The 21,412-nt window shown below is 37.0% G+C and overlaps 1 protein-coding gene across 3 annotated transcripts in view; it reads right to left on the bottom strand.

Moving 5' to 3' along the window:
• LOC106658812 (GATA-binding factor A-like) overlaps positions 1 to 21,412 on the bottom strand; it is a 41,410-nt gene that overhangs the window by 2,829 nt on the left and 17,169 nt on the right. For all 3 annotated transcript variants that reach the window (XM_023461443.1, XM_023461444.1, XM_014380935.2), the window contains exons 2-3: positions 3,270 to 3,563; positions 832 to 1,091 (exon numbers count right to left, since the gene is read on the bottom strand). In XM_023461443.1, the coding sequence (XP_023317211.1) occupies positions 832 to 1,091; positions 3,270 to 3,529 (520 nt within the window). In that variant the 5' untranslated portion in view covers positions 3,530 to 3,563. The remainder of the gene's footprint in view (positions 1 to 831; positions 1,092 to 3,269; positions 3,564 to 21,412) is intronic.

Here is a 21,412-nt window from a genome sequence, read left to right as displayed (position 1 = left end):
TTTTAAATAAATTTTCAAGTAACCAGTAATTTATATAATAAATATTATTGATTAATGCATTAATCATTTCATAAATCTGTTAATTTTGTTAATCAGTGTAAAGAGAATAATAAAAATATGTATGTTCGTTGCAATGTTACAAACGAATTTATAACTTTTATTTTTAAATAGTGAAATTATATCTTTTTCACATTACATTATTTTTTCCGAATTCTTTCTTTTTACAAACTATTGATTAAAAAGTGGAGAGATTTTTACACGAATAATAAGGCAGAAATAGATGATTAGAAAGAGTATAAGAAAATATCGAGCGATCGAAGGCAGACGATGAATTTGACATAAGCCTATGACAGATTGTTGCATTCAAAGAAAAAAATAAATACTTGACTAAAGCTTCAGCAACATTTAAGTAAAACTCTTTACATGAAAGAGAAGCCGATATCACTTATCCCTCGCACATGGCCCAAGTAACTATCAGCCGTCACGATCCGTAGCCGACGGATGAATAAAAATGTAATGAATGTTCAGCCTGGGAATTTGTATTCTAAAATTTTTTTATTTTTCACATAAAACTGTTATTTCTCCAACTACATACTCATTTTTTATTTGTATTAATTTTTTCCATCTTTAACTTTATATGATTATGAATTAAGAAAAACGTGAACAATTCTTAATTCAATGAAATTATTTTTCATTTCAAGAACTGAAGTACTTTAAATCACGAATTTTTTTCAATTAAAAATTTGAAAAATTGTCTCTATCAAAGCGCTTGATAATTTGGTAATCTTATTTATATACGGTAAAAATATAAATTAAATTATTAATATTTACCATATGGAGAGGCCCTTTGAAAGCCGGCACTATCGTATGCCCGCCACGACGACATCATTGCAACATTTTGAGCATAAAATGGCGATGCTGCAGCTGCTGCTAAACTTGTATGAGGATGAGCTGTATGTGGATGACCCGCGTGAGGGTGTGCATGACTCGAATGTGGACCCATCGCACCAGTTGTGCTTCCCGTGTGACTAGCTAATGCTGCATGATGAGCATACGTATCGACTCCATGTTGCCATGAGGCCGTTTTTTCCCTGTAAATTTTTTATTCCAACATTGTTATCATGCTATTTGTAATTTGAAGCCGTCAATGAAGATGGTGATTTGACTGTTTGAAGCTAATCAATTGTTGATTGTAAAAAATCAATTTTTGGTAGCCTACAAATCTATTCAATTTTGAAGCGGAAATTCTTTCAGTGATAATAAGCTAGAGCTTGCCCCTCGTGAAGTCAAACTAAACTGTACACATGATTATAACTACCTATTACTCATTCAATAATATGTAAAATAAATAATTGATTAGACATTAAAGAAAAAACCTCTTATCATTAAATTATAAGTAATAAAAATAATTATATAACAATTTTTCGAAGTAGTATAAAATTTTCGAAACTTCTAAAAATAATATTAAAATTTTGTTAAAATAACATTTAGCAGGAAGGTATCTATTTCCAAGCTGTAGCAAGAAGGATACTTACTCGCGCGCAGCGGCAAAAAGGAATCTAATTCGAGCGAGAAGCAAAAAAGTAGCTTATTCAAACGAAGTGGCAAGAAAGTTTTGACTCGCTGAATTTAGGTTGGCAACGGAGCCGTAAATGATAAAATTTTGTTTTGTATTAGAGCAAAAAAGAGGAAAAACATTTGAGCTAGTGTAATGAGTTTCATCTATTTGAAATGCGAGCAAACAAATCAATCTCGCCGCGATTTCGACTCAATATGCCTCTTATGGAGAACTTTCTATGTTCTGAGAGGAGTAGAAGTTATCGGCTTTACATATAGCTTTGAATTAAACGTTGAATGTTGAATGTTGAAACAAAATTTTATCATTTACGGCTCCGTTGCCAACCTAAATTCGGCGCGTCAAAACTTTCTTGCCACTTCGTTTGAATAAGCTACTTTTTTGCTTCTCGCTCGAATTAGATACCTTTTTGCCGCTGCGCTCGAGTTAGATACCTTTTTGCCTCTGCGCGCGAGTAAGTCTCCTTCTTGCTGCAGCTTGAAAATAGATACCTTCCTGCGCTGGGGCGACGATTTAATCATCCAAATAATTTTTCGAAAGATGAAATAGAAAATTAGGTTTATAATACTAGCGTGATAATATACTGTAAACATTTACAAATTTTTTCATTTCGTACAAGAAAATTTTAATAAGTCTGGAGTATCAAAAAACTTCTGAAGATTTGTTATAATTATATTATTTTTAGTGTAACCGTGGTAGAAATGATTAACATTAATACTTTATTAATGATTAACATTAATAAAGGGAGCGAAATATACTATTAAACAAAATGACCAAGGATTGGTTTGTTTTCGACGATTTTTTGTTACAATTATGCTGCAAATATTAAGATTATGTTAAATGACCCGAAATAACAATTTAACTATTTGAAAAAATTTTGAATAATTTTCAACCACCTTAAATGTAACAATGCCACTTTAAGACTCCACCAATAGATGGCGAAGACTTTTATCTGTAATCCGCAAGTGACAAAGTGAAATAATTGAATAAAATCAAAGCACGAAATTGTAAGTAGGCAAGATACTAATCAATATTTTTAATGCAATATAACTTTGAACATTGATTTGATTCTTGCGATGACAATTATGGCGCTGCAATAGACAATCAACAAATAATTTCGATGGTTTCTAGTATAAAAAGTAATTAAAATTAATCATAAAAAATTCATACACTTTTGGCAATAAGTAAAGATTTCAAAGTATGATAATAAAAACTACCAAAATTTTCGTGGTTTTATTAATAATTTTAAATGTACTCGATGTCAGAAACAATTTATCACAAATTTTGTGCTGTTTTTTTCTTTTCTTGCTTTTGCTAACGTTTCATTATTTTTGAAAATATCACAATCTATTTAAGCTTCTTTTAGAATTTTAATGGGTCGAAAACTCGGATAAAGTTACTCACAAGTCGTTCTCGATGATTAGTTAAACAATGGAAATTAAGAAAAAAACGTAAAATGGAAAAAATGTATGCTCAAGTGTTTGAGCAAAGCTTAAGTATGTTCCCTGAATACCGCTTACTTGAATAGTTTGGTCCAAACATTATGAAAATTGAAGGGATACCTAAAAGTATAACCGTGCTTTGACATATACGATTAATTTTACTTTGTCACCTGCAGATTTGTAAATAAAGGTACTTGCCATCTAGTGATGGAATTTCAAAGTGAAAGTCAAAATATTTTAAGCTTACTAACCAAGCTGGAGAAGCTGAGCTAGTAAAAGAATGATACTGCCCAGCCGTTGTTGATGAGGCTATCGCCGGTCTAGATGAAGGAACATAAACGGGAGATTGAAGCTGTTGAATATGTTGCTGCTGTTGTTGTTGTTGCTGCTGTTGTTGCTGCTGCTGTTGCTGCTGTTGCTGTTGTTGTCGTTGTTGCTGGCCTGACTGCGATTGTTGCTGTTGATATTCTGAACTAGCGCCGTAGCCGCCGCCTCCGCTCCCGTGGAACATTATCCCTCAACAGAGTCTACCGCCGTAACAAATGCTGCAAATGAATTAAATACCCGTTTAGAATAAAATATCTTTGAAGTTTCTCAACGAATTTGTTCATGAATCTTATTTACAAAACAAAATTTGAAAAAAAATTATCATAAATAGTTATTATAAATTATGTTGTGATTCCAACATAGGAAGGATGAGTATAGAATTGGCTCAATTTTTTAACTAAAATATCATTTATCTATTTAATTACAGTATCAGGGACAATGGAAAAAAATTCAAACAAAAAATAACTCGAGCTTTCCTCTAATTTATGAAGATTCGAAAAAAAAGTAAATGTCAAGAGTGGAGAACGAAAATTACTTCACGTCAAAAAATAAATTTACGACGGTTTGAAGTGCAAGCTGAGGCAAATGTTTTCCTTTTCTCTCTCATTCTTTCTCTTTCTTGGCGTGCGCTCTCTTTTTTTGCCAGTCCTCGGCTAATCTTCTCGAGTTTATTTGCCTCACGGGGTATTTCAATAAATAAGCTAAAACTCGTAAGACAAAAGATCCTACTCGGTGTCTCGGGATTGGTCGTCTGGAGATAGAGACATGCATGATCGTTAGTTTAGGTATTCGTATACGCGTGTACTGGTGAAAGTGTGAAAAAACGTGTTACGCCCACGAAGGGAGGGACTCGGCCCTACGACAAACGCAGTCCAAACAATATTATAAAGCAGCGCGTTCGAAAGCAGTGCAGCCACGCCGCTCCTTTTTCATGCGCTGCTGCTGTCGCCGCCGCCGCCGCTGCACCACCTTCGTCTTCGCGCAGGTAAGAAAGTAAAATAAGCGACTGTCGGCGCTCCATAAGCCTGGAAGGAGAAATGTAGCTGCGAGGAAGGGAGCAGACGCGTGGCCCGACGCTGCAGCGCACAGACGTGCAGGATGGAGACGCACTCCTACCCAGCGTACTTTCCGCGTGCGTACTATATCGTCGGCCATTATCGAGGTTGCGTGGGCGGGACTGTTGCTAACGCATAAGGTAACGAGTTTGTGTAGGTGCACGCCTGCAGAGGACGCCTCTGATATTCGCCAGCGCCGACTCAGCTGTATATATTGCATCAACGAGCAAACGAGTTTCTATATACTGAATCCAGTAGAAAAATATGTGCATTCGACCAATGGCCATGAGGAAGCGGTTCACTCGTTAAATTGCTTTTATAGTCCCAGTACAGTTTCTTTTTTTTCTCTTTCCTTCTTTCTTTCTTTCTTTCTCTCTTTTTTTTGGTATCTTTAGTATGCCTGTAGCGTGCGTATGTGTATATATGCGAGCACGAGAAAACACTAATTTGTGCCAGCAGACTTTGTAACAGGGTACGTTTCTCGGAACGCAGAGTGACTTTTATCAGGACCTGTGTCGTGAGCAATCCCCTTTGTCGACTTTTGCATTGAAATTTGTTGAACGCAAGGGTGGAGACTTCGCGTTCTGCATTCTTCGGACTATCGGACGTTTTTTCCTTCCCAATGCTGGACATCGTGTAGAAGACGTAAAACATCGTTTATTTGAGCTTCGCATGGCAATGATACGATTCTGCAGAAGACAAGAACACAAATTCTCTTGAGTAACATTTGTTTTCAAGATATGATTTTCGCACAAGTTTCGGCATCTTTTCCAAAAAGACTCTTAATAATTCATGTACTCGTAATATTAACGGAAGTATTGTCTCCCATGATTTTTTTCATGTTCGGATGCTATCTAAAATTTTTGACAAAAATTAAAAAGATTTAATTACTGTAAATTTATGAATAAAATACTTCAAGTGATATCGAACATAATCTGGAGCTATTAATGAATAAATTGTATTACATAGGTAAATTGCATAAAGTTTCATGCTTTCACGGCGCTTATTTTACACTAGTATCCTATCAAGAAGTAACATATTCATTTGCCAAATAGTAATCAAATTTTATTTGTAAATTGAACATTTAAAAAGTAAACCTTTATGAAGTATATCCTATTTGTTATTAAAATTCTTGTATCCAGAAACATTTAAACTAACTAAAAATAATTTTCCGGTATATTGCATAAAAATAATAGATAATATGATAGTTTTGATATGTATCTTAAGTACGTTGTTAGATACTACATTTGTTTGAGCGAATTACTATTACCTTTATCTTTTGATAAAAATAAAATCTAGTAAAACCATTCGTACATATTAAATTAGATTGAATGCAATATTTATTAAACGATTGAATGAACAATTTAAAACTTTTAAGTAAATAAAATAATTGCTCTCTCTATTTGCTGTGTAGATGCTACTTCAACCATCATGAACCAATAACACATGAGCCCAGCTAACAAGAAATAATTAAGAATTATTTTTGTAAATCTATGCTATTTTTTTATTGATTTTAGTGTGGCAGTAAGGTCTACTATTTTCAGTCAAAATTATTAATGTTTACCGACGATTCAATTAAAAATAATTCAATTAAAAATAATGCATTTTGTTAAACGAAATTGTATTTTAAACGAAAAAGTAATATTTTTGGAGGGTTACTGTACGCTTGAAAATGCCTACATTTGACAAAAGTTGAAAGTAATATGATGTTTATTACATGTAAATTATTAGCTGAGATAAGACTGAGTATGATGAAAATTTTAATCTTCTTTATTATTATCTATCAATGTGAAAAAAATTTAATAGTATATTTCAATTATTTTATTCAATTATAAAAACTAGCGATCTTAAATATTTGTACATACCTTGTTCTCTTTTTTAAGTAATAGAAGCTTTATTTTTAGATAATCATGCAATTATTGTAAAAACTACTGCTAAATCATTGGTAAAGAGCTTCCTCCTAAAAATATGATTCATATATTTTTAAACATTTATAGATATTAATGAAAAGTATCAAATCCTTGTTTCAACAACTGTATCTGTAATCTGACCTTTAAATGATACATACTTTTTATAATTTTTCTCAAAATTATTTTTCATCATAAATTATTAATATTTGACCGTCACACATCTTTAGCAAAAAGACCGAGAAGCAAAAATAATACTTCCACATACACATAGATATAAACATTAGTATCTTATTCGATCTAGATTAAAAATTATATTAAGTTGGGGTATACGAGACACAAAAATTAACAAAAATCGATTTTAGACTGGTCATAAAACTGGTGGAACCAAAAATACGATACATGATCGGCCCAGATAAAGACATCTGATGCAAAGAAAAAATTGGCTATTTAGGAAATTTGCAAAAGATTTAAAATTTTAAAATTAATCCAAGTAAATTTATTAATTCAAATTAAATAACTAATTTAATTAAAATCTAAGTGAACCGTCGGTTTATTTTGTAGAATTGAAAGTTTAAGTTAATATTACATTTAGATTGGTTACGTTGCTAAAATTTACATACTTTTTTACGTCGAATAACTTTTTAATAAAAATATTCATTGTGTACATTAAAGTTTTAGAATAGTATGTTATAAAAGAATGAAAGTAATTTATAAATTTTCAAAACATTATTAAATCATTTTTTTAAACAATACATATTTTTAATGAGTATGCAGATTAAATCAATTTTATCGATATAAATTGTAGATATGAAGTGCGAAAGCGAAATTTCAACGTATGAAATTGGTTTCTGTGGTTGACCTTAAAAGAACATGACAAAATGTAATTGAACACTATAATTTTGCACTATACGCAAAATGACTTCAAATGCGCGCCCTATCATGGTGGTCCAAAGGATTTCCTGTATCAGACTATGCCATTATGTTAACAATGCAAACAATTATGTTCATTTATGTATAGCATTTTAAAAAGGGAAAGTCCCTTATTAGAATTTTCATTTGAGATTGTCCCTCAAATATGTTCATAGCTCTAGCAAAAGTTGAAAATAGCATTACCATTTTATTCATAAAAAAAACATATCATTCTACTTTTTCCTACTTTATCTAGATTAATTTACATGGTAGAAATGCTTAAAATTTTATAGCTAAATATTTATTTTCTGGGATATAGGGGCATTAGAACTGAACATAAATTGACCAAAATCGTAAAATTTTTTCAAACAATTCATAGCCATATGATGCTACACGTTTTTTTTATATAATAAGCACCAACTTTGATATACTTTCTTCAAAATTGTCGTTTGAATTTATAAAATATTTTTACCTTACCATTTGGTGATTTACCGATAAAGGTATTATTACCATCTAGTGGTGAAAGCTTGAAGTGGTATGATTAAACTCACAGTGATTGAAAGCTAGTCTAATTTTTTTGAAACAACCAAATTATCATTTTCAGCTCACTTAAAACTAGCTTAATATTTCCAACATGATTTTATCAGAAAACGACTATTTTGTGGGCATATCGTCATTATTTCTGTTGAACATTTTTACCAGGACAATAGATATTATTATAGGTGTTCCGTCGCAAGCTCAAATTGAAGAGAACAATATTGACCGCAATATATGTACCTTGATGCTTTTACGCAAAACTTGGTAAATTTTTTAATATAGTTAAAAACATTACTGTACTATTCAATAAGAAGCGAATTATTCATTATCTTGGAGTAATTACAGATAATTTATTTTGATTTTGAGTATCATCAAGCTGGTTTAAAAATCCAAAAAGTCTTTTGAACTTTTAAAGATCAATATTTACAACGAAATTGACATTTCGTAGTAAAATGAACTTATGAAAGGTTAAATAATTTCATTTTCACGAGTGGATCGAGGTAATCGAGTCGGTAAAAATGCCGAAAATGTTTGTTGTAAAATTGCTGCTCCGAAAAATGCTGATTTTGGCGATGGAATGCGAATACCGTCGGTTCGGCTATGAAGTCTTAAGCAAAGAATCTATATAATGGAGATTTGTTTTATTGTCGTAATCCCGTCGGATCCATAGTATCGCGTCGGCTGAAAGCAAGTAAGAGCGAGAGAGTGAGAGAGAGAAGAGAACGAAGAGGAGCCGCAAGTCCGCATGGTTTATACGTGTACCCCCGTAATCATATATATACATACGCCGAGACGAAGACAACGTGCGAGAAAGAGAAAGAGAGAGAGAGAGAGAGAGAGAGAGAGAGAGCTGGAGTAAGCAAACTTCGGGAGCGGGACGACCGAACGGCGACGAGGCGACGAGGCGCCATGGCGCCGAGCCCGTAGAAGGGTTTTCTTGTCAAGCGCACACACAGACAATGTGCGCCTCTCACGCACGCGCTCACACACGCGCGGCCTCTCTCACTCACTCTCCTGGGCTCTCACATGCGACGACGACGCTAATACGCCTGCTGCTGCTGCTGCAGTTGCATATCACCAACGTGCCACTTGGCCGATCGGCCGACGGACCATTGTGCGCGCCCGTATATGCGTGCCGTGCTTAGCTCGCTTATATACCAATCCTCGGCCGTCCGTTAATCTTTCTTTTTCCTTTTTTCGCTTTCTTTACTTCAGCACTCGGCAAATTTATATTTTTCGCCCGATAAGACCTTAATTTCGCCATATGAGATTGAATTCCAGCCCTTTTCTTTTTGATTTTTTTAACGCGTCCTCGACGACTCGCCAAATGCATAACGGCCGGTTTTTACTCTTTAATTGAATGCTGAAATGAACGATTCTTCACCGGCAGTGCCTTTGCCACTTTTTTCTTCTCAAAAACTATCACCTGTCGCTATTTATTTTATTATGAAAGCAAAACTTGAGATGAAGTTTTGTTTTGCACTGAAGTCTCTTTAACTTTTACCAATTAATAATTACGTCCTATGATTATTTTATTTTCGTACTCGTTTGTCAACGATTAATATTTTGGAAAACTAGATTTTTTAGTGAATGAAATTTCAGCTATTTCATACTCGTTTTGAACGTCGTCAAGAATTGAGCGTCTTCTCAAGGCGTTTAAATGATTCATCGCTGGATCGACTAAAGCAGATTGTCCACTTTTGAGAGGAATGCTCTTCATTTGAATATGAGTGTTATAAATAAGAGAAGGTTCGAATAATAATGGTCGCTTAAGCGAGCGTATTAATACCAGTAGCTGTTCAAGAGACAACAGATTAAAGCGTCGGATCATGGCTAAGCTCGTTATAATATGACTTTTAAAAGACTCGAGCTTTGTGTCTTGTCAATGCACTGATCATCTTTCGAAATGTCGATGAAAACAAAAATTATTATTCGTCATTGTAATAAACATTTGTAATGAGTCATTGTCGTTTCATAAATTTTCATAAAATCAAAAAATTTCTGAATTCCGCTGCGGTTGTTGAAAAATTGCTGCAATGGCAACGATTTAACTGTGAATCACGTGTGACGAAAAAAATATACGGATCGTTGAATGAAGTTTTTATTTTTGCAGAATAACGAGCACTCATCAAAAATACTCCAGATGTGGAATAACTATCGCACTGGAATTTCATTCGAAGGCGTCCAATAAATTAACGGGAAAACCAATAAATCAATTCTCGCGCACAAATCCTGCTTTGCCAATACTCGTAAATTATTGCAATCTTACATGCTAGCATATATGTGTTGAAGTAAAAAGGTAAAAATGCTATCGGAACTTAATAATGCAGCGTCGCGCACGCGTTACATGCGATATAGAGTATAAGTACTCGAAAATACGATTTTAAAAGGAATTATTACTTAACCGTTAATTTTTCTCGATAAGACCAGCATACGCAGAGGTGTGAACACGAGAACGAAAAATAAAGTGTATACGACTGCATGGGAATGCGCTCAGGTCGTGGGCTAGCTCTTGGCATTGTTTCCAGAGCACTCGGACTAGCTGGTGAAGGAAAAAAAAGTAAAGAAAATATCCGTACGGTAGCAGTAGGCATACGCGTACACGTATAAGCTGCCGCGGCTTTTGATGCTGCTGCTGTGTATGCATCGCGAGAGCTCGGCACCGAGTGCTTCTTCGTGTAATCGATACATAATATAATGCAACGAAAGGCGAAAGAACCTATGACGCGTAAGCGAGCGCGACTCCGTGTGTATGTGTGTGTATGTGTGTGTGTACTGTGTATTATATCGAGGTCGAAGGCAGCGGGAGGTCGATCGCGCGCCGGCTAATGTATATCTTGCATGAGCTCAATTTTCTCCGTCTCTGTCATATGCTGCATGCAGTGCGCATCTGTACGTGTATATCTGTATATACCCTTGGCGAATCGGAATATATGTGCCTCTGTGCTCCGATGATGTGTTAATTAGGATGTGCTTACTTTATAATTTTCGACTTTTAATCGTGACTTCTGAGCGCACGTCTGCAGTGCGCGAGCGAGCGATCGTCTGCGCAAAAACCACGTGATTTTTAGCCGTATTTTGTAATTGCAGCATAAAATTTTCTTAGACTCGAAACCGGTATTCACTTGCACGTTACACGTGCGCCTCTGTGAGAAACATTTAAATATATTTTTCGAATCACTTGACCGCAAAGTTTTCGACACTTATTTTGATGAAACTTTTGAATGTTACCCTTATGATCTATCATTGTTAATTATTATTAATAAAGTTGTTAGTTATAAAAAATATTGAACTTTAGCTCATGCAATAAGTATTATACATAATGAATCTTAAGACTTTTAACTAAACATATTTTTATAATTTTACTATCATCAATGAGTGTAATTTTTCAATCTTGGATAAAATTTAATGTTCATCAGAAAAATCGTTGAATTTCAAAATTTTGCTCATGGAGTTCTTCATATATTTTGCTCAACGCTTGATAGAAAAATATCGTGACATAAAGTGCTTGACCCTCGCCAGTAGCTTACATTTTAATTAATTCAGTCCACTTGGATAAGGATCATTTCTCGTACGACTTTTCTATATTTTTTTACCTTATGTTCAATCGATTTTTAGGGTGGAACTAATTCTTATCACGGTATCGAAATGTTATTTCATGCGTGAAGATATATAAATACTTCGATTGAATCGTATAAGAGTATATTAACTATATTTAAACTTGGAAAATAATGAAATTTGCAGTATCAAAGAATAAATTTTCGTGAAGAATGCAAACTCCAAACAAAGTCTAAGATACTTGATAATCAATTAAATAACTAAATATTTTTTTTTAAATCTATCTTTGCATTTACATAAGAACACAACAATCCACAAAACTTCATAAAAAAAATTTATTCAAAATCGTTGAAATCGTATTTACAAATTTTGATTTTAACCCCAGCTTTAAAATCGAATTATATTTTTTTGCTTTCTCATATGAATAGCGTAAACAATTTTGTTGTAAACACGATCAATTTATGACGTATGAAAACAATAAATGAAAATTTTAAGTCTCGAATGTATATTGTAAAGTTTTCGGTTCTTTTTTTATCGTCTGCTACATTGTAACAACAAGTCTGTTAAATAAATTCACTCGAAAAACAACTGTAAAAGCGATTGTAGCGCGCACGCGTGCCTTACGCGTTTCATATACAGGAAAAAAGGCAAGAATACGCAGTAAATACAGATCGCTTGGGTTTGCGCGCGAGAGCGGACGAAAACCCATTAATTCTCGCCTGACCTCGACCAATAAATCAAGATACATAGAGCGTGGACATAGAGGCTCATATAGGCTCGTGGAAAAAAAGTAAAAGACAAATAGCTCCCTGCGTCATGACTATATGAACCGCCCCAAGTAATTTCGTAATATTGTCTTTTATGTGCATATTCCTGCCTATTATATTGCAATGATTATTTCATATAAAACTGACACACACTCACACACATTTTGTTTTACAATATTTGGTGGTACTGAGATCGAAAAATGACAACTTTTTTTTCGTAATAATTCCTCATGCAGTTCTATACTTCATTTTTTTTTAATATGCTAATAAAACATAAAAATTATAGTAAGCGAAACTGAATTTTATTTCAGATCCTTTTACATGAAATCTTCGTTGAAAATTAATATATCAGAATTAATTTATTTACATAATCTGCAGAAAAATGCACAAAGACACAATCAAAGTACGAAAAATTATTAGAGAAAAAGCTTATGAAAATTCAACAACTAAAATTGCAATAAGTCTCCGCCGCTAGATGGCAACTACTTATATCTGTAAATCTGCAAGTGTCAAAGTTAAAAAATTTATTTAAACATAGTGCGGTTCAACCATGAATTAATCTTTCCTGTAAATATTTTTCACATTTTATTTTTATTTGATTATACAATGAGCATCTCGAAGTCCACTGACCCTCTCAGCGAAAGGTGAACTCGAAATATAGTTGAACGATAAGATTTTTGTGGTGTAATGAATTTCAATCGAATAATCATGATAATACATAATCTCCAAATGAAAAAAATTCACCGAAATTATTTATCATGTTCATTGAAAACTGCTCTAGAAAAACTGAATGAAAAATGAAAAATTGTTATGCAAACACCATTTTAAGAGTGTCCATAGGTATTAATAATTTCTTCTTCATTTTCATTTTTATATAGATGAGTTTTCTATTGTCGGCATGTCAGTAAATATTGTTTTTCTCTATCAATTTACCATTCTAGAATGCTGGCATTGTCTCATAGAACGTGGCTACATTGATTCCGCCTTGTTACCCATACATTTTGTAAATTGGTTTTTTTATTGAGTGACTTATGATACGAGTAATGGAAAAATTCTTCATAAATAGTTGGGTATTTTTCTGAATGAACCATCGGCTGGCTTCGGCACGATATGAAAATTTGTCACTAGCAACGCGCCATTCATTTTAAAGTCATAAATATCCTACTCCTTTGTTGTTACCATCTCGAATGCGGAGGTAAAATCATTTGAAAGGTTTTCTTGTTTTTTTTGTCGCTTTTTACATCGAAACGCAAATGCAAACACATGCCGATTCAGAATTTTTGGTGACGTAGTTGTCGCTGCATGTATCGCCGTCGGTGTAGCTAAAAGATTGGGAGTCCCTGTAGAAGCAAGAGTAAGTGAAGCAAGAGAGCTCGAGAAGAAGGAGGAAGAAAAAAAAGCGAGAAAGAGAGATAGAGAGACGAAACATCGGTTGTATGAATCGACGATAGGCGTAATTATAATATAAAATTCGTCGTTCGCTGTTACCATCGACATTCGTGTCCTCTGCATTTCTTCCAAATTCTTACCGTTGTTTTCCCTTTCCTTGTATTCGATAATTTCATAAAAAAATGTTCCCTGCTTTTCGTACGTCAGATTTACATTTATAAAGTATTCTAAAAGCTGGAATAATTTTCCCTTGAGTAACAGTTTTAAAAAGTACTAGAAGAGTTAGTGAACTTATTAGAAAGTGTTGCAAATAGCAAAATGTCAATACAGGTCTTATTTGACAAAAATGCGAGAATACTTGTTCTCGAAAAAGTGTATCGGGTAGATTTTTTGTTGTTGTTTCTTTTGGCTCACTCTCTTTCTCTGGACGTAGTCCGAACGAGATAGAGAGATAGGGAGATCGAGAGAAAGAGGGCATGTTTATGCAGGAGTTTTCATTAGCGCCGCCGCTTGCACGAAATCCGCGCGCGCTGCAGCTGCAGCACGAGCGCCACTTTATACACACACACACACACACACACACACACACACACACACACACACACACACACACACACATGCATATTTCGAGCTCGAGGTGCATCAACCTCGTTTTTAATTCGTGTACATGCATTTCGCTTTTAATACTAATAAAATGTTTCGTCGTTTTGTACTTTCATTTATATTATTGTTATTGAGGCAGCGAGCTCTTTTTTCGTGAGTCGAGCGTCGTTTTTATGAGTCGAAAATATGTGGGTAGGTTTTGTCGCATTAAAGATGCATGAATTTTACAACGCAGGTCGTTGTTCGATCTTCTCTCCATTTCGAGACATCTGCGCTCGAAACAGATCGTCGCTCACGCGCTACACTAGCGCAGATCGTTTAAATCAATTCTTGATACACGAATTGTTATACATTACTATGAGCGAGAACCGAAACGTAGTTTGTCTGAAATCGAATGCGGTCGATGTATTCGCACTCGCGGACAAAGTACTGTATATTCACTAAATGAAGGTGAAAAGGCTACCAAGGCATGCGGCACACAAGTAGCTATATATGCATCATAATGACAAGGCGGCCAGGCCAGGGCTTTGGCTTGGGCCGATAAATTTAGCCTGCACCACAGCTTGACGGCCGAGGCGGCGGCGGCGTCTCGCTATACATCTCAATCGCGTCCTCGAAAGCTATTAACCTTGCCTCGCTTATATTCGCTAACTCGGCGTGTTTTCTGCGCCGCGCGTAAGCTAGGCCCAATGGATATCCAAGGGGAACTATGTATGTACGTATACGCGCGAGCACAACACACATATCGCTGCATTTTCATAAAGCTCATCGTAGGCAGCTAATAGAACCGGTCACCCCGCAGTGCCCGTATATATGCATGCGGCGGCCCGGGATAGCAGATACACACATACACACACGTATGGGAGATATCGTTCGCGCCTCGCGCTCATAAATCCTCATCGCTGCCGCGCGCTCGATATAACGGGCCGACGCTCGTGCAAGCTTTATGCTTGTTTTCTAATTAAACTCGCACTAGTACTCGTTACCTTGGAGCCGCCGCGCAGCAGAGAGAAAGAGAGAGAGATGCTATACGTATAGTGTATGTGTGTATATGGTAGTAGTGTGCCCCGCTCCCAATGCGCACGATTACAATTTCGCCGGCGCGATTAACGCCTGCTGACGATTCTGCGCTTCCGCGAGCTCTCCTCGCAGCCACTTCTCGCTTTACGGGCGCCTATATATATACTTTATGTACGCACAATCAATTGAGCAACGTACTGCGCTGCGAGATTGCAGTAATTATGCCGCTATGAAAACAGACTCCGGCGCGAGCTGATCGAGAACCCTTAAAATAAAAAACATTCACGCCGAACTCTTTTTCGCGTTTATGAAAATCAGTGTACAAGTTTCGATCGAACGAAAGCACAATCAAGAGTATCAATATTTAGCCCAAATGATGTCTAATAATTGACATTATCAGAGTTTAATTTGGCAAAACAGTAATTGAAGCAAGAAATATGAAAATCGTGCAATAGAACATATAATTTTAGTGACATAATTTACAAGTAATGTATAATTAAATGATAAAATAAATATAATCTGTTAGACAGTCTGGAGCAAAAAGTAAACGATTTCCCCGCTACGTAAATGGTTCTCGTGAAACTATAATATGCAGCTCGTGCGACTCTCCCGCTCTCTTTCATAAAGAAACTTGTTGTATACAGCGTGAGCCTGAGGCAAGGCATCCCCTTGCCTACGGCTTGCAAAAAAAGTGCACATCCACGCCCGTTGTGTAATTTATACTATTGCCGCGGCAAACTGAATTTTCACCGCGGTAGGCTATTCGAACAGTGTAAATTTAATGATCATAACTATTACGCCAAGAGTGTTGACTTTAGATGATCGTATAGAAGCCAGAAAACCTGTACAGCTCGTTTATGAAATGATCAACGGAAACGCTTAGCTGCATTACTAAATTAGTTATTCTATTGTAAATAAATACTTCAGTGATCGTTTAGCTACACTCTTGAAAGAACCCCTAAATTCGTATGTACATCAGATGTTGAAATTAAAGTAATCGAGCTATACCTTTATATGAAATCTTCGTTAGAAATAGATGTATCTGAACTGATTTTTTTTCATGAACGTCACAAAAATGTTGGAACATTCAAGTCTATTACTAAAAATAATTTCTAGAAAAGTTTATATACATTCAGCAATCTACATTAATACCCGTATTCACCACTAGATGGGCACTACTATTATTTGTAAATCTGCAATGGGCAAAGTCAAAATAATTGTATAAGACAATGCGCGGTTTTACTACATTTCTACGGATATTGTCATTATCATTTGTCCAATTGATATAATAAAGCTTTATAAAATTGTTTTCACTCGTCAATAAACCTAGAGCTTATTTAGCTCCGAACATTTGATACCGATTAACATGAGACGTTAGTAAAAACTCACTTAAATCTTTTATATTCCAGCGAAACGTGACGATGACTTAGGTGCTAAACGTATCGATATTATTTTAAATGAAAATAATGAGTGTTTAAAGCGTCAATAATCATAAATCAGGTTATTTGCAGGCGATTTCGCGAGGCGCTCACAAATGTACATGTGTGCCGATCGACATAGAGCTCTCTCGGTGCGCTCGATACTTCTTACAACGAGAGCAGAAAAAATGCGCCGCACAAGCACACGCGCGCGCAGACTTACCCATACACGCGCAGCTGAGGCTAAGTCGTCGGAGGTGCGCGCATATAAAGCCCTCTTAATAACATCGCTGTTTGCCATTTTCGTGTATTATAACTTGGAAGCTCACGAGATTATAAAACCGGTCAAGGACCGCGCGCTTATATACACGCGCATAAGCCCATAAATCGCGAATAACGGGTGCCACGGCGCACACACCACACGCTATACAGACTGTACGTTTCTCTAGCTAGCTCTCGTGCTCTCTCTCTCTCTCTTCCTCTCGTGTTCATTAATACGCAGTTTCTTCGCGCGAATGCCTACATATACATTGGACATCGTCGTTTTTTCGCCGTTTTCCCGGATTTTTCCCTCTCGTTGTTTTAGTCATTTTTGCGCGCTCGTCCGCTCGCGATCGTGCAGCAGCAGTGTGCAGCGCAGCGTAGTGCAAAGGAGATCCCGCTGTTAATGCTCGCAATTTCCAAGCGGGACCCGCGTGTTCTCTGCCGCGCGGCGCAGTCTGCACGCACTATACGGCGCGCACGCAGAGCCACACACTCGCGGCGAATACGTACGATTATGCAAGGTCGTTCCAGGCTGCTTTATATCCATACACCGTACCACGTATGTAGCGAGCAATAGAGATACAATCACACACATATACGTAGCGAAATCAAAAGCCGAAGATCAGCGCCGATAATTCATCGAAATTCTCTCGCTGTATTTATTGCCGCATTTACGCGTCGGGTCAGCTCGCAGCTTCTCTAAGAGAACATTATATTTTATTATTATAACCAAAGGGATGTATGCATGTAACAAGCTGTAATTTTGAATTAGCTGCTAAGAAATTCTCTACAGAAATTGATTTTTGAATCGCTGTGACGTCATCGTAGTGCGTTCTACTAACATTCGGTAGCAGCTCTGATTGCAAAAGAATAAATCCAAATAGAGCTGCCCTACAATGGGTGGTTGTCAGCGCGCGAAAAGGCGTTGAAAAGCTGCTGTCCTTTGAAACGTCAGCGCAAGTTCAAACTTCGCGATGGGCGTTGAATTGAATGAGCCTACGTTAACCTATGCCGTGTCACACTCAAACGCGTACGATCGCTCGCCGAATGAATAAAATAAATAAATATAAACCGAGCGCAGACGCAATCCAGACGAAGCAATTTATCACTTATACGCGTAGCGGGCTAAATTATTCATCGATCGAGTAAATTATTACGTGGAAAAAGTAGAAAATTATTGCACTTTATGGGCAGTATCGCAGAAAGAGAGAGAAAAGAAACTTTCATTGTCAAGTTTCTTATCCGCCTCGTGTGGGCAGCCGTCTCCGCGTCTCGCGCAGCGTCCGGATAGAAATGAAACGAGCTGACTGTTGACTATATAATATGCATCTACTTAAAATAGTGCGCGTATATAATATGGGTTCCGAGTTACAAGGGTATATAATACTGGACGCTGGCTCGCTGCATAGTTATTCACTTTTATCTTAAGTGATCCGGCGAGTCAAAACAAGCAGTTCTTATTGATACAACAACGGCCTGCTCTGCTGCTGCTGCTGCACCGTTAAAAAATGACACGTGTCGCAATAAAGTTAAAAGCTTATGTAAATATCAGCTCTAGTTCGATGGATCGCCAGAGATACGATCCCGAGCATTTTCCCGACAAATTATGCAAGTATACACGCCAATAACGATACAAAGTATAGTAATTACGCCGAAAATTGGAAAAGTTATCAACGATCTGGCGTGCTTTGACGAGCGGCACACAATAAACAAGATACCAATAAGTGGAACGACTTTATTTACTTTTGCGCATATTACACTGCACTGCACACAAGCACACGCACATGAGATGCTGCGGTAGCTTGTAAGGCGGTACAGGATATTTGCGATAAGGCTTAACAGCGGATCGACCACGAGTGACACGTATGAAATAACATACGCATAAGCGCGTATGTATGCGCCGCCTGTATGGATGGATAACTCAACACATCGATGTATGCATACATTCGCGCTAATTAAACGGGAAATAATACGACGAGCAAACTCTGCTTTCTCTCGTGCGCGCATACATACATATTCCAATAGTGCGCATCCTTGATGACTTCAATTTTACTCTTGTTTTATGCGTACTCCACTCGGCGCAAATCCAAGTCCAGGCCGCTTATTATAAATACAAAGAGCTTTTAAGGCCTCGCTCGCGAGCTATCTTTTATTTTCAGTGGCAATGATCTTTTACACTTTTGCTTTATACGCTATACGCTCCAGTGGCTTTGCGAGTATAGTTTCGGTCGTTGCCTGCCGCCTGCAGTAAGCGCGGGAGACTTATCGATCTTCATATCATCACTCAAGTCGTGTGCCGCACGGCGTATGTGTGTATAGGATATGCGCGCACACCTAGTAGAGACGCTGCTCTTGTGCAATTAATTAATCGTGGCAGTCCGAGTACACTTCGAGTCGTTTGAACGTGTATCTTCGATCACCTTTTTTCCCATCCTGTCCAACTGCAAAGTGTATCGTCAACCAAGTAATTTACGCGCTACTTTTTCTCCATGATCCTTTTTATTTCTTTCCCATTTTTCCCCTATACGAAAACCTCTTTCATGTTCACTTCAAGAATAAAATTTTAATGTTAAATCATAACTTGTACTGGGTGTCAATATTACTATATAATTGGAGTAATGTGCGATTGTGACAATACGTTTAACAATTATGTATCAATAATTAGTTCCTCGTTCGTACTGGTATAATTATGCGATATGACATTGAACAGCAAAATGTAGATGAAAAAAAAGTATGTCGATGCCGATCGTATCTGCAAAATTATGCGATTGGGATACAAAGGCTTTGCGGTCTCTATCAATGGAAGAAAGTACCAACGATTAAAATAACGCCAGGCAAACGAACGTTCACCTGGAAAATTCTTGCTTCCACGTATTCTTCTGCAGTTCATGCACCTATACTGTATATAAATGAATAACAGTGTGAAAGCTGCGTTTAGTGTGTGGGTAATAATACATACATCCAGACATACGTCGCACACATATAGCTATTCACGTGACTCGTATGAACGTTTCTTAATTAATTACAATAAATATATATAAAATACATTCACCTGCGTGTGCCGCTCCGTCGGTCCTCTCTCTCTTTGCGAGCGCGAAGGGAAATTTACATTTTACACGTAACGCGCTCACTCGCAACACCATCGCACGGCCATCTGCCACAGCTTCGAGATCGTGAGCTGCTCGCGAGCAAAGTTCGAGCCATAGATATTGCAAAATTCTATCCGTGCAACAAATCTACGATACCTCATTCGCAATAAGTTTCGTGTGTATACAATTGCTGCTACTGTATTTGTTGTGAAATAATTTCAATTGGAATTTTTGAAACATTCAAAGCTCGTTGCAGTTGTGATCGATGAAAATATTTTAAAAGCTCAACGATCAAGATTATAACGCAGCAGTAAAGAAAAAATTAATTGTTTACCCAAAACCCAAATAATATCGCCCACATAGATATTACAGAAACTTGCTCGCACGCCTTCGAGGATTAAAAACTTGTAAAATAGCTGGAGCGTCGGTTGGCGGGATTTTTCATGGGAAAAAGTGAACATTCATGCGCACATCCCATCCACGCGATTCTAGGTGTGCAACAGCACAGAAACATACAAACTTGACTCGCGCGCGCAGCTAGTATATATAAGGCGAGAAATGCGCCTCGGAAACCCGAGCAGGCTTGCTTTGCTACTCGCACACACACACATACATAGCATAGGCGCACGTACACATCATGTGTGTAGACACGGCTCGATATCTCTCGTACATCTTCATGTTGAAAAGCGGACAATCGAGCTCACGTAGCTATATAGCCGCGTTAACATACGTTGCTGCAGTTTGCGTGGCGAATGTTAAAAGCTCGACGGCCGCCGTACTGCACACGTGCGTTAGAAAGAGTCTCTCAGGCGCAAATAAAGAAGCCGCGCACAGCATCTTGGGCTCGGCTCAAGCTTGCTGTTATATGTTATGAGCAGAACTGCAGTTTCTCTGCAGTTTGGTCTAGTGCACACAATCACACAGACATTGCACACACATACACACACCGACTCGCAAACACACACGACACAAACGCGTGCGAAATTAATTACCCTGTTACAGTATGTGTTCGTGCGATATCCTAACGGGTTTTCCTCTCTCGCTCTCTCTCGTTCACGATGTCGATGATTTTTTTGAGCTCGATCGACCCGAACGAGCGAAAGTCGACGACGATGAGCACGCGCGCGACACTCGTAATACTCGTATTCGATTTCCATCCGACCGACTCGGTGCAGGTGAAGAGGCTCGATTACAAATCTATATAATAAATACCAACACGCGGCTTCATATACTAAGTGCGCTAAATGCTAAAACGTATATGAGTTTGCCCGTGAGTGCTTGTGTGTTTGTATGCGCGCCACAATTCCGCCGTGCTATGGGAAAACTGAATAAGACTTTGCACTCGAGCGTACGCGTGCCGTGTGAACATTTTAATGATTCTTTTTCAAAAATAGACTCCACAATTGAGCTGCCTTTTTTAATTAAAGCAATGATTCTATTTCGCACCTCGCGAGAAGTACTGTGAGCAGTCTGCTTGCTGATACGATTGAATTTCGTATTGAATTTAATATTACGAAATGAATTATCATTCCTGTAGGAGCACTGCCA

This window comes from Trichogramma pretiosum, unplaced genomic scaffold (genome assembly GCF_000599845.2).
Source record: "Trichogramma pretiosum strain Unisexual culture from Peru unplaced genomic scaffold, Tpre_2.0 scaffold2, whole genome shotgun sequence".
Classification (NCBI taxonomy): Eukaryota; Metazoa; Arthropoda; class Insecta; order Hymenoptera; family Trichogrammatidae; genus Trichogramma; species Trichogramma pretiosum.
Note: the sequence above shows the minus strand (reverse complement) of the source record. Positions and strands in the feature narration are given on the sequence as shown.